A 14,959-nucleotide genomic window follows, 5' to 3' on the forward strand; every position below is an offset into this window, starting at 1 on the left:
GTGACTGTGACCATTTATTGCTCAGCTCTTACGTGTAAGAAAGTCTCGGATCTGTTTTATGAGGTCACGCAGTTCTTTGTTTGAACGATTAATCCGGTCTTTGGCATCATTTGCTTTGTTCAAAGTCATCTGAGCTTTCTGCTTCGCTTCATTTGCCTTTACCTTAGCCTGAGCAACCTGCAAATACAAACTAAACCAGTGAACAACCTGCAAAAACTAGAAAAACAGCACTCGCAAATAGAAAACTAATGTGGAATAATACAAAATCAGGGGCCATGCAATAAATCAATCAATGACAAACTACAGTTGACCTATGGGTTGTGTTGTGATTGTAACAAGGTCAATCAACTGGACCTCATAGAAGAAGAGGTCCCTGACTGGGGCTGTTAATCTGGTCCAATCAGGGAGCCCTGGCTGACAGATAAAAAAACGTTGAGTATAAACAGAAGTGCCAGAGGTTCTGTTAAAAAAAAGAAAAAAAAAGTTGAGTGTCAGAGATAATGCCACTCTGAAAGCTTATTCTGAAGAGGCAGTACTAGAGTCATGTATAAATAAAGAGTGATTTAGTGACTTCCTTGTGTCAGTTGTTTGAGTGGGGTAAGCATTTCTTATGTCATGCCTTTGTTTGGGAAGCGTGATTGCCATCGGGACTGGGCCCTGTACATGGAAAGAATTTGTTATTTTTTCTGGGCAAATGATATTGCAACAGACAAAAAGTAATGACTAATTCTCCTGACAGCCTGAGGAGTTGCAGCTTTTTCTGTTATTTGGAGCCTGACTTTCCCTGAGGCAACAACTGACAGATCTAGTTAAGGAATATTATGACCCCAGGCCTTCTCTAATTGTGAGATGCTATCGATTTAACTCAGCAATTTGAGAACCAGGGGAATCCATATCGGGATTTTTGACTAGGTTAAGACAACTGACAGAAGCCAGTGGCTTGGAAAATGTGGCAAGTGGAGCATATGAGTTGCACGGTATTCCGATAGAAGAGGACAACCTCACCTGTCTGATTGAGCTTAGGGAACACCATTTGTGTGCAGACAACTTCATAGCCTCATTCAGGACATATCCTGATCAGAGAGACTTGATGTCAGCCCACATCAAAACTCCAAAACAAAGCCACGCCTAAGCCAAACTGATAAAACTTTTATTCAGGGTCCTGGCCATAAACCATTGTAGGTACTGACGGTATGTGGACTCAAGACAGCAAAAAAGTCTTACTAGTCCTAAGGTGAGTAAGATAACTCATAGGCCGTATCCAGGAAAGTTCATACCTCCTGGAATGTCCACTAAATCTGGTTTGGACCAGTTAAATTAATTAGCAACATTCAAATCATTACCAACAAAAATAAAATCTGGTTAAATGGTAATTCAGTTCTAAGAGAGGCCAATATTAGCACGACTATATCAGTGATCACAGGAAAATCCAGTCCTTTCAAAATTTAAACAACTGGTTGTGGTGGAGAAAACCAAAGGGCTGTCACAACTAGAATTGAAATCTTATTGAACCGAAGGAACCAGCTTATATTAGAGGACGGCATAGTGTTGTGGGAGACCAAGGATGATTGTCATGTGCAGAAGACACCACCGGATACAGTTGAACTTCACCAGGGCAATCCAGGGGTCTCCAAAATGAAGATATTAGCAAGAAGTTATATCTGGTGGCCAGGCCTGTATACAAACAGAGCCGCAGTCCCAGAGTGGCAACAAGGACAAACATTACAGCCAGCAATTCCCCTATATCCACGAGAATGGCCGGGTAAACTCTGGACTTGGTTGTACATTGACTAGGCATAGAGTTCATTCATCAAACAGAGACGACAACAGAAAAAATGGAAGCACAGATAACTGGCCATCATTTGCCACCAGGGAATTTGGGTATATCCTAAAGTTGAATGGAATTTGACTTATAAGGACAGGTCCATACCATCTATCATCCAATGACTTGTCAGAAAAAGCAGTCCAAACTTTGAAGGCTGGCTTGAAGGAAACAGCCTACAGCCTTGCTAGACACTAAACTGTCATGATTCTTATTTGATTATAAGACCACTCCATATGCAACGATAGGAATAGCTCTAGCAGAGTTGCCAATCAGGGAGGCCTCGTTAACAGATTAAAAAGGGGGAGTCTGGATGTAGGTTTGTTCGTTGAGCTGGAAGGCTCATTTTCAGACGTTTTGTCACTATACTAGGTAACATCTTTAGTGAGCCTCCGGATGGAGTACTGCTGGTGTTTCCTGCTTTCTATTTATATGTTTGGGTTTCTTTGGGTCGGTGATGTCATTTCCTGTGGTGACGTCATTTCCGGTTCTTTTTCTCAGGGTGTGATAAATGGGGTTTAAGTCAATGTGATTGTTGATGTGTTGTTCTATCAACAAACACATTGACTTGGACCCCATTTATCACACCCTGAGAAGAAGAACCGGAAATGACATCACCACAGGAAATGACATGCTACAGTTATATTATTATAATCTTTGGGCTATCATGGTACACTGCCAGTACCTGCAATATGTTCTCTGTCTCTCCTCTCTCTCTCTCTCACTGTCAGTGTGTCTCTCTGTGTTTCTCTTTCTTTCTCTATGTCTCTCTCTCTCTGTTTCTCCGTGACATCATGGCCTGGCATGTACCACACTTCAACATTACCCTCAGACTAACTCATGGTCAGTGACAGGTGTGGAGAATATGTCAGAAGCAGTCTCAGGTTTAAAAATAAGGTGCAAACCCCACTTTGTCAGCAGGCCATCCACCATGTTCAACATTTACTCCCTTCACTACCACTCACAGTGGCAATAGTGTGTATAATCTATGAGTGCAGCAACTTGCTAAGGGTCCTCCAACCGCACCTTCCATGTGTGACTTCTGAAATAAAAACAGCAAGCGCTGGAAAAGATCAGCAGATTAAGAAGCATCTATAACTGGAGAAACAGTTAACCAGTTCACATTTCACGTCCATATGACTCATCTTCAGATTCTATGATTTCTCATCGCATGTAGAATGAGGCAGCAGGTACACAGGATACCACCATCTGTACGTTCTGCCTCAAGTTACTCACCATCCTGACTTGGGACTATATGGACTGTAGCTGTTAGAGAAGCAATTCTACACTACCTAGGGGCAGGCAATAACCCAGCCAGTGATGAAGACATCCCATGACTGAATAAATAAAAAAAAAATCACTATTCATTCGCTGTCATTAGTGAAAATCCTGGTCTCCTAACACCACATGGACTTACCACCACTTTTCAAGGATTATGAGAGATTGAAATTAAATGTTGGCTTGGCCAGTGACGCTAATGAGTAAATAAATACTCTTTGGGGTCACCTCTGGTTAATAAAAGAAGGAAACCTGTTGCAGCCTAAATTTATTGACTCTGTCCTTGCTCACCTTCTGAAATAGTTCCTCCACCTCATTCATTGCTCTCTGGAGTTCTTCTTCTGACTGTTGGGCTCGATCAAGAGAAGTGTCAGCTACTGCAACAGCACCATTGCAGTTCAGACCCCCACAGTGCTTGGTTCCATCATCTTCATAACATCCAGCCCCACCGCATGGGCTGTCGGCACATGGTAAATCTCCAGGGGCACCGCACACCTGGAATGAACAATTAGTAGCACCAATTCTATCAAAATTCTGAAAATGAATATGCGCACATTTCCATAGGTACTCAATCCTAACCAAGACCTATGCTTACAGTTCCTCAGGTCAGGACTGGTGGAATCATGAGACAAGTTACTTCTGATTTAAATCATTATACATGAATATACCTCTGAAACTGCTTCTCCTTAACCTAAGCCCAAACCTTCCCTCAGCACTAGCCATAGAATTGCCTCAATACCTAAAATCTATGGAAGAGGAGTGAGAATTTTCCCAAACAAACATAGAAGTGAATCCCAAAATTTTCTAAAGGTATATAAATACTAAAGGGCAATAAGAGATTACCTGGGCTGCAGCGATTCCAGAAAGTTGTTAACCACCTTTTCAAGGGCCCTTAGGGACAGTCAATAAATGCTGGCTTAGCCAGTGATGTCCAGGAGTGAATAAAAAAAGGCATTTATGCAGAGGGCGGGGGCATAGCTAAGATGTAAAATGAATGGTTTGCATTTATCTATACCAAGAAGGAAGATGTTGTGCAGGCTAAGGAGAAAGAAGAGTTAATTCAGTTGTTAGAAAGGTGTCCAATTGATGAGGAAGAGGTATTTAGGTAGATTATCTGTACTTAGTTGTTATGCTGCCAGGACTGGATGAGACACACCCAAGGATCCTGGTGGAAGCAAGAGTAGAAATTGCAGAAGTACTGACCAGAAGCTTTTCAGCTTCCTTAGAGTCAGGGGTTATATCAGAGAACTAGAGAATTAAAAAACATGACACCCTTGTTCAAAAAAAGTTTTTAAAATATGCTCAGCAACTACAGTGGTGAGAAACATCAAAAAATAGTAATTTGAGACAAAATCATAACAACAGAGAGTTGCTATGAGAGTTATAAGGTAGCCAGGAAGGATCTGAAGAGAGAGCTAAGAGCAGCAAGGAGGGGACATGAAAAGTCCTTAGTTGGTAGGATTAGGGAAAACCCTAAGGCTTTCTATAGGTATGTCAGGAATAAAAGAATGACTAGGGTAGGAATAGGTCCAGTTAAGGATAGTAGTGGGACGTTGCGTGTGGAGGCTGAAGAGATTGGGGAGACACTGAATGAATACTTTTTGTCAGTATTCACTCAGGAACAGGACATTGTTGCCGATGTGAATATTGAGTCACAATTAATTAGAATGGATGGCTTTGAGGTATGTAGGGAAGAGGTGTTGGAAATTCTGGAAAGGGTGAAAATAGATAAGTCCCCTGGGCCTGACGGCATTTATCCTAGGATTCTCTGGGAAGCAAGGGAGGAGATTGCAGAGCCATTGGCCTTGATTTTTATGTCCTCATTGTCTACAGGAATAGTGCCAGAAGACTGGAGGATAGCAAATGTGGTTCCCTTGTTCAAGAAGGGGAGTAGGGATAACCCTAGTAACTATAGGCCGGTGAGTCTCACTTCTGTTGTGGGCAAAGTCTTAAAGAGAATTGTAAGGGATAGGATTTATGAACATCTGGATAGGAATAATGTGATCAAGGATAGTCAGCATGGTTTTGTGAAGGGCAGGTCGTGCCTCACAAACCTTATTGAATTCTTTGAGAAGGTGACTAAGGAGGTAGACGAGGGTAAAGCGGTAGATGTGGTGTATATGGATTTTAGTAAGGCGTTTGATAAGGTTCCCCATGGTGGGCTACTGCAGAAAATACGGAGGTATGGCATTGAGGGTGAGTTGGAGGTTTGGATTAGGAGTTGGCTGGCTGGAAGAAGACAGAGGGTAGTAGTTGATGGTAAAGGTTCATCTTGGAGTGCAGTTACTAGCGGTGTTCCGCAACGATCTGTTTAGGGACCATTGCTGTTTGTCATTTTTATAAATGACCTGGAGGAGGGGCTAGAAGGTTGGTTGAGCAAGTTTGCGGATGATACGAAAGTCGGTGGAGTTGTTGACAGTGAGGAAGGATGTGTCAGGTTACAGCGGGATATAGATAAGTTGCAGAGCTGGGTAGAAAGGTGGCAAATGGAGTTCAATGTAGGTAAGTGTGAGGTGATTCACTTTGGTAAGAGTAACAAAAAGATGGGGTACTGGGCTAATGGTCGGATACTTGGTAGTGTAGATGAGCAGAGGGATCTTGGTGTCCATGTACACAGATCTCTGAAAGTTGCCACCCAGGTAAATAGTGCAGTGAAGAAGGCATATGGCGTACTGGCTTTTATTGGTAGAGGAATTGAGTTCCGGAGCCCTGAGGTCATGTTGCAGTTGTATAAGACTCTGGTGCGGCCGCATCTGGAGTATTGTGTGCAGTTTTGGTCGCCATACTATAGGAAGGATGTGGAGGCACTGGAACGGGTGCAGAGGAGGTTTACCAGGATGTTGCCTGGTATGGTAGGAAGATCGTATGAGGAAAGGCTGAGGCACTTGTGGCTGTTTTCATTGGAGAAAAAAAGGTTTAGGGGTGACTTGATAGAGGTGTACAAGATGATTAGGGGTTTAGATAGGGTCGACCATGAGAACCTTTTTCCACGTATGGAGTCAGCTATTACGAGGGGGCATAGCTTTAAATTAAGGGGTGGTAGGTATAGGACAGATGTTAGGGGTAGGTTCTTTACTCAGCGAGTCGTGAGTTCATGGAATGCCCTGCCAGTAGCAGTGGTGGACTCTCCCTCTTTATGGGCATTTAAACAGGCATTGGATAGACATATGGAGGATAGTGGGCTAGTGTAGGTTAGGTGGGCTTGGATCGGCGCAACATCGAGGGCCGAAGGGCCTGTACTGCGCTGTATTCTTCTATGTTCTATGTTCTAACACAGACAGATACGAATTAATTAAAGAATATCAACATGGATTTTTTATGTAAATGAAATTTGACTAACTTGCCAAAGTTTGTTTTTTGAAGAGGTAACCGAGGGTAATGTGTCAATGAGGTATTAACCAGAGTCAGGGACATAAATCAGAAACACAAACAGGACAAGGGTCACTGGAGCAAAAACATTAACTCTGTTTTCTCTCCTCTCACAGATGATGCCAAACTTGCTGCGTTTTTCCAGCAATTTCTATTTTGATTTCTGATTTCCAGCATCTGCAGTTCTTTTTTTTTGTAACGATTAATGGATTTTTTTTCAAGCTGTAGGAGGTTTGTAGTTCTCTAGGACTTAGTAGTAGGACCTTTGTTTTTTCTGATATATTGAAGATCTAAAACTTGGTACAGCAAAGAATTTCAAAATTTCTGGATAATATGAAATTTAGAAGTGCAATAAACTGAGAGATAGACAGTCCAGAATGTCTGATAAGTTGGGTGAAAGGGACAGGCAGGTAACAAGCGAAGTTCAATGAGGAGAAATGTGATGTGCTTCATTTTGGTAGGTAGAACATGGATACACAATATTAAATAAAGGGTACAAAAGGGAGTGCAGGAACAGGGAGGCCTCGGATTTATGTGTATGACTCATAAATGTGAAAGGACAGGTTGAGAAAGCAGTCAGTAAAGCAGTCAATATCCTGGGCTTTATTAATAGGATTATAGAGCTCAAGAGCAAGGAGGTGATGTTGAGTTTGTATAAGACACTAGTTTGGCCTCAGCTAGTGTATTGCTTACAGTTATTTGTGCCACACGTCATTGTAAAAGATATAAGCTCATTGGAAAGAGTGCAGAAGAGGCTTATGAGAATAGTTCGAGGATGAGACACTTTAGTTATGAACATAGATTGGAAAAGTTTGGACTGTTTTCCGTCAAGAAGGTGAAGAGTAGATATGACAGATGTTTTTAAAATTATGAAGGGGCTGGACAGAGCAAATAGAGAAAACCTGTTCTCATTCGTGAAAGGGCAAAGAAAGAGAGAACACCGATTTAAAATAATTGGCAAAAGAAGTAAGAGTGATTGGAGAAAACGTTTTTCACACAGTGACTGACTAGCATATGGAATGTGCTGCCTGAGAGTATGGTAGAGAAGATTCTGTCAAGAATTTCAAAAGGTAGTTAAGACTGTTATTTGAAAATAAACAATATGCCAAAATTCTCCAAGGCTCCTTAGACAGTACCTTCCATGCCCATGACTGCTACTGTTCGGAAGGACAAGGGCAGCAAACACCACCAGCTACAAGTTTCCCTCCAAGCCACTCACCTTCCTGACTTGGAAATACATCACCATTCCATCAGTGTCTCTGGGTCAAAATTTAGGAACTCCCTCCCTAATTGCAGATGGACTGCACTGGTTCAAGAGGGCAGCTCACCACCTTCTTCTCAAGGGCAGTTAGGGATGGGCAATAAAATCTGGCCCAGCCAGCAATGCCTACATGCCCTGAGTTAATAAGAAAAGTTACATGGAGTAGACAGGAAAAAGGCACGACATGGAATTCTCATTCAGAGAGCCAGCACAGGCATACTGGGCAAATGATCTCCTGCGCAGCATTAACTAAGTAATTCTGTGATTTCCTCACCTGGAAGGACAAGGTCAGAATGCACATGACAATATTCCAACTTAGAAATCTATCGACTGTAACTTCTTCAACGCTACATGAGAATGCTGGAACTAATCTACTAAACAGCACTATTGGTGCATATTCACCACAACAAATGCAATGGATAAGAATGAAGGCCTACTGGCATCTTCTCAGGGTGACTTGTAAAGTAAAGACTACGCTTTATAGTCATACAACATTAACTAGAATTAACTTCTAAAAATTTGGTTGTTCCCAAGTCAAGCTGGGGCATCTCTACTCTGCCCCTCACTACTCCTCTCTCCTGCAAATGGATTTTTGACTTCAGGCAATAACTTCTCAATATTCAATACTGGATTGGAAAATCAAAACCACAGGGAGAAATATTAAGTTCCATTTTTGACTTCCAACAACAGCAGCGCTGGGGGCCAGAACAAGAAGCAGGCAGAAAATTCCAACAAACCTTTTCATTAATGTTCTTCAAATTTAATGTTTGCACTTTGGCAGCCAAGTCATTCAGAGCACGTCTGTTGGCAGCATTCTTCCGATTGAAATCATCCTTCCTCGTTCTCATCAAGAGCTCCGTATTACGACGGGTGCCAGCAGATGCACTGATAATACTGGGGAAGGTCACTGTGGAACTATTTACTATCCTCTCTGCCTGACACGACTGATCGTAAGAGTTTCGTATACTGTCATAAGCCCCTGGTAAGAGAAAACAGTGTCACTCGTGGTTAATCATGCCATTTGCCAATAACATGAGAAAATGAAATGCATAAATGAGGGAGAGGAATGAAGGGAGTTAGGAGTACACTTCTGTGAATCCTTAAAAGTCGCAATGGGAATGTTCAAAACCATAGAAACTGTAAACCGAGCATGAGCGTGCATTTAATATTACATTCCCTACAGTGTGGAAACAGGCCCTTCAGCCCAACTAGTCCACACAGACCCTCCGAAGAGCAACCCACCCAGACCAATTTCCCCTCTGACTAATGCACCTAACACTATGGGCAATTTAGCACGGCCAATTCACCTGCCCTGCACATCTTTGGACTTTGGGAGGAAACCGGAGCACCCAGAGGAAGCCCACGCAGACACAGGGAGAATGTGCAAACTCCACACAGACACTCACCCAAGGCTGGAATCGAATCTGGGACCCTGGTGCTGTGAGGCAGCAGTGCTAACCAATTGAAAAGCAAGGAAGTTGAGAAAACTTGGACAGAATCACAATTCGGTTGCATTTTCATTATGTTGGAAGGACTCTGCACCTTGGCCAAAATGGCAGTGGACTCCAAAACTTAAAGTTCATCAACTTCACGAACACCTTCCACCCTGACCTCAATTTCACCGGGATCATCTCAGACACCTACCATCCCTTGCTGGACCTCTCCATCTCCATTTCCTGCGATTGACTCAACATGGATATCTACTTCAAACCCACCGACTCCCACAGCTACATGGACTACACCTCCTCCCACCATACTTCCTGTAAAACTGCCATCCCTTATTCCCAATCCCTCCGCTGCATCTGCTCCCAGGAGGACCATCTCCACCATAGAACATCCCAGATGGTCTCCTTCTTCAAGGACCACAGTTTCCCCTCCCAAGTGGTCAATGATGCACTCCAGGGCAACTCCTCCACTTCCCACACCTCCAATCACAAGGACAGAAACCACCCCCACACCCCGTCCTAAGCTTTCACCCCATTAACCTCCGAATATAATACATCATCCTCCACCATTTCCATCATCTACAAACAGAACCCCCAACAGAGATATATTTCCCCCCACCCCCATCTGCATTTCGCAGAGACCATTTCCTCCACAACTCCCGTGTTAGGTCCATGCCCCCCACCAACCCACCCTCCACTCCCGGCACTTTCCCTTGCCACTGCAAGAGGTGTAAAACCTCCGCCCACACCTCCCTCCTCATCTCCATCCAAGGCCCCAAAGGATCCTTCCACATCGGGCAGAGATTTTCCTGCACCTCCACATACATCATCCATTGTGTCCATTGCTTTTGATGTGGTCTCCTCTACACTGAGGAGACAGGACGTCAACTTGGGGAACGTTTCAGAGAACATCTCTGAGACACACATACTAAACAGCTCCAACCCCCCCCCCCCGTGGCCGAACACATCACTCTGCCAAGGACATGCAAGTCCTGGGCCTCCTCCACCACCAGATTCTAGCCACCCGACGCCTGGAGGAAGAGCACCTCATCTTCTGCCTTGGGACCCTCCAACCACACGGGATTAATACTGACTTCACCAGTTTCCTCATCTCCCCTTCCCACACGTTATTCCAGATCCAACCTTCCAACTCGGCACTGCCCTCTTGAACTGTCCTACCTTTCCCATTTATCTGCTCCACCCTCTGACCTATCACCTTCACCCCCTGCCTCCCACCTATCGCATTCCCAGCTACCTTGCCCCCCCAGCCCCCCCCATTTATCTCTCAGCCCTCTTGGGCCTCACCCACATTCCTGATGAAGAGCTTATGCCCGAAACATTGACTCTCCTGCTCCTTGGATGCTGCCTGACTGCTGTGCTTTTCCAGCATCACACTTTTTGACTCTGATCTCCAGCATCTGTAGTCCTTTCTTTTGACAAAACTTAAAGTCCTGTCTCCAAACCTAGCACATGTTAGTATTGCTGGTGGGGAGGAATGGAGGTGGGAATTACTTCACACAGCTATGCTTCACATGAGCATTTAAAAGTGCAGCTGCCTTCAAGCAGATTTAAATTGAGTCACATGAATGTCTTATACGTGACTTGTGGTCTTTAGGCATTTAAGGAAAAGCTCTAACCCTACCAAAGTTCTTTGGGTAACTAATGATCCTTTTTGGAGTGATGGAATACTCCTTTTAGAAATATTCAGTACCCCTTTCGAATTGTTAAGATATGGATATGAATGTGCATAAAAAGTGGATAGGATCTTTAGAACTATTCAGCTATTAAATCTCTGCCCTTTATATTTTGGGAAAAGCGAAACAATTTTCAGTTGATAAAAAAACCAATGCCTGTAATTTCAAAAGGTTTTGCTGTCTTACCACTAGAAGATTAGTGTTCATTGACTGCTTTCACAGCCTATCATAATCACAGAATGATTAGCAGCTCAGACCTCACTTTCTCCTCCTAGCAGCTCAGAAAGGCAATCAAGTGATTAGCTGTTTTCAATGGGTCAATATGAATACAAATTTCTACTTTTATAAGGGATTAAGTATTTAGAGAATTGTTTGTTTCTGATAAGCAATTAAGTACTTGAAGTCATTTAAATACATTAAATTATCTTTTGTCAAGACAGAAGGCACAATGGCTCAGTGATTAGCACTGCTGTCTTACAGCGCTAGGGATCTGGGTTTGATTCCACCCTCGGGCGACAGTCTGTGTGGAGTTTGCACATTCTTCCCATGTCTGCATGGGTTTCCTCCAGGTGCTCAGGTCTGCTCCCACAATCCAAAAAGATGTGTCAGTCAGGTACATTGGCCATGCTAAATTGCCCATAGTGTTAGATGCATTAGTCAGGGGTAAATTTAAGGTAGGGAAATGGTCTGGGTGGGTTACTCTTCAGAGGGTCAGTGTGGACTTATTGGGCCAAATGGCCTGTTTCCATACTGTAGGGAACCTAATCTAAAAGAAAAGTGAGAGATTATCAATATTGTGAAGTTTATAATAGTTTCTTAGAACATGATACCAAAAGCTTCAGTAAGTATAAAGAAAGGAAGAAAATAGTGAAAGCAAATGTTGGCCCTTTAGAGGATGAAAATGGTGAGGTAATAATGGGAAACTCAGAAATGGCAGAGGCACTAAACCAGTGGGAGATAATAATTTTTCCCCAAAAAACTGCAGTTACTACAGAGGAACTTGGTGAAATTACTACACCTAGGGAGGAGGTATTATGTAAACTAATGGGATTAAAGGCCTGATGGCCTGCATCCTAGGGTTTAGATTAGATTAGATTAGATTACTTACAGTGGGGAAACAGGCCCTTCGGCCCAACAAGTCCACACCGACCCGCCGAAGCGCAACCCACCCATTCCCCTACATTTACCCCTTTTACCTAACACTACGGGCAATTTAGCATGGCCAATTCACCTGACCTGCACATCTTTGGACTGTGGGAGGAAACCGGAGCACCCGGAGGAAACCCACGCAGACACGGGGAGAACGTGCAAACTCCACATAGTCAGTCGCCTGAGTCGGGAATTGAACCCGGGTCTCTGGCGCTGTGAAGCAGCAGTGCTAACCACTGTGCCACCGTGCCGCCCACGAGGGTATTAAAAGACTTGGCAGCAAAGATAGTGGATACATTAGTTATGATTTTCCAAAATTCCCTGGATTCTGAAAAGGTACCAGCGGATTGGAAACATGTTAATGTGACACCCTTATTCAAAAAAGATGGTCAAAAAGTGGGAATCTATATGCCAGTTAGTTTGACTCCTGTAGAGGGGAAATTGGTGGCGTCAATCATAAAGGAGGAGATAACTAAACACTTAGAAAAGCAAAGCTCAATTTACCAGTGTCAGCCTGGTTTCACGAAGGGCAAGTCATGCTTAACCAACTTGCCAGAGTTCTTGGAGGATGTAACCAGTGAGGTGGATAGTGGGGATCCGGTGGATTTGATATATCTGGACTTCCAGAAGGCATTTGACAAGTTGCCACATAAAAGACTGATCCAAAAGGCTAGACTCCTGGGAGATTAGGGTGGAGTATTGGCTTGGATTGAGGATTGGCTGACTGTCAGGATAAATGGGTCCTTCTCTGGATGGCGAACTGTAACTAGGGGAGCTGCAGGGTTCACTTCTCGAACCTCAACTATTTATAGTCTATATCAATGATCTGCACCCTGGGACAGAGAGTAATTCACAAAATTTGTGGATGATACTAAGATAGGTGGGAAAGCAGCTGTGGTAAGGAGATAAAGAATTTACAGATGGATCTTGATAGGTGAAGAGAATGAGCTGAAATCTGGCAGATGGAGTTTAATGTGGATCAGTGTAAGGTTGTTCAGTTGGGCCTGAGAAATAAAAGGGCAAATTATTATTTAAATGGAAAGCAGATTCAAAGTGGGTCAGTGCAGAGGGATCTGGGTGTCCTTGTGCATGAATTGCAGAAAGTGGGTGTGAAGGTGCAGCATAGAGTAAGAAAGGCAAATGGAATCTTGGTATTTATTGCAAAAGGACTGGATAATAAAAGTAAAGGAGTGTTGTTACAATTATATAAGGCGTTGGCGAGATCACGCCTGGAGTTTTGTATCCAGTCTGAGTCTCCTTACTTAAGGAAGGATGTGATGGCACTCGAGGCAGTTCAGTGGTGATTCACCAGATTGATTCCAACAATGAAAGGTCTGTTGCATAAGGAGCGGTTGAATAGCTTGTGCTTGTACTTGCTGGGGTTCAGAGGAATAAATCATAGAATCTCTACAGTGTGGAAACAGGCCATTTGGCCCATCAAGTCCACACTGACCCTCCAAAGAGCATCCCCCCCAGACCCACCCCTCCCTGGAACCCTGCATTTCCCATGGCCAACTCACCTAGCCTGCACATCTTCGTACTGTGGGAGGAAACCCATGCAGACGCAGGACGAATGTGCAAATTTTACACAGTCTCACAAGGGTGGAATTGAACCCGAGTCCCTGACTCTGTAAGGCAGCAGTTGAACCACTGACTAATCATGCTGAGTGAGGGGAGATCTGATAATCTAAGTATCTACAATATACTTAGGTATATCAAATACGCTTAGGTAAATTTATTGCCACAGAGACTACTGTGGAGGCCAGGTCATTGAGCATATTTTAGACTGAGATAGATAGGTTCTTAAGTATCATGGGGATCAAGGGTAATGGAGAGAAAGCAGGAGAATGGAGTTGAGAAACATATCAGCCATGATTGAATGGCAGACCAGACTTGATGGGCTGAATGGCCTAATGTCTGCTCCGATGTCTTACGGTCTCGGTACATAAAATGCCAAAGGGGATTAATAAGACGAATGTTGAACAGATGTTGCCCCTTTGCAGAACAGTCTCAGACAAGAGGTCAGAGACATAGGATGAGAGGAGATAGACTCAAAACTGAGATGAGAAACTATTTCTTACAGAAGGTTGTGAAAGACAGTGGGACTCACTGTCCCAGAGTGCAATGGGGGCAGAATCGATCAACAGATTCAAGAAAGAAATAAACATGTTTTTGATGGAAAGTGGGATCAAGGGCTATGGGAAGCAGGCAGGAGAGTGGAGTTGAGATCAGGATAAGATCAGCCATGATGATGTTAAATGGCCGAGCAGGCTCGAAGGGCTGAATTGCTTCCTCCTGCTCCTAATTCCTGTGTTCCTATGTTCCTATTATTAGATCTCAGCATAGCTCCTGAGGTCTACCCATAGTGGATACTGGAGTGGGTTGTCTTGGATTGTGTTAAATTAAAGGGGAGTGGATAAGCAAGAATTGGCACTAAGGGCAATAAAAGGCCATGGGATGAGATGGGGTCATGGGTTGGGACAGTTTGTATTGTGCTGGAGTGAGTGGTCTAAGGAGTGATAGAGGAGCATTGTTTGGCATGAGGAACAGTGGTGTTGGGTAGAGGGTGTAGGTTGGCATGGCATGTATGATGGGCCTCAGAGAGTAAAATGCATAATTGACCTGGAGGCTGTGAGGAACCTTGAAGATGGGTAGGGTGCATAAATTGACAGGGAGCATGAACACTGGCACAGGCCAGTTGGGCCAACTGATCTGGTTCTGTGCTGTAACAACTATATAGTACCTTGCACACCTAAAACCCAAATGTTACAGATGACTGACATCAAAATACCACGCTCAAAATGGAGCTTCAGAAAAACTGGGTGGGTTGGGGAGTTTAGAGTGGTGCTGGAAAAGCACAGCAGGGTCAGGCAGCATCCGAGAAGCAGGAAAATCTACGTTTCAGGCAAAAGCCTGATGGAGGGCTTCTGCCCAAAACGTA

The 14,959-nt window shown here is 43.8% G+C and overlaps 1 protein-coding gene across 2 annotated transcripts in view; it reads right to left on the reverse strand.

Moving 5' to 3' along the window:
• The window catches only part of lamb2 (laminin, beta 2 (laminin S)), a 172,283-nt gene that overhangs the window by 12,279 nt on the left and 145,045 nt on the right, over positions 1-14,959 (reverse strand). For both annotated transcript variants that reach the window (XM_087994030.1, XM_087994029.1), the window contains 3 exons: positions 8,468-8,709; positions 3,392-3,595; positions 33-177 (listed from right to left, as the gene is read on the reverse strand). In XM_087994030.1, coding sequence (XP_087850156.1) covers positions 33-177; positions 3,392-3,595; positions 8,468-8,709 — 591 coding nt within the window. The remainder of the gene's footprint in view (positions 1-32; positions 178-3,391; positions 3,596-8,467; positions 8,710-14,959) is intronic.

This window comes from Chiloscyllium plagiosum, unplaced genomic scaffold, assembly GCF_037043375.1.
Source record: "Chiloscyllium plagiosum isolate Xiang-an unplaced genomic scaffold, Cpla_swu_hap1 HiC_scaffold_14, whole genome shotgun sequence".
Lineage (NCBI taxonomy): Eukaryota > Metazoa > Chordata > Chondrichthyes > Orectolobiformes > Hemiscylliidae > Chiloscyllium > Chiloscyllium plagiosum.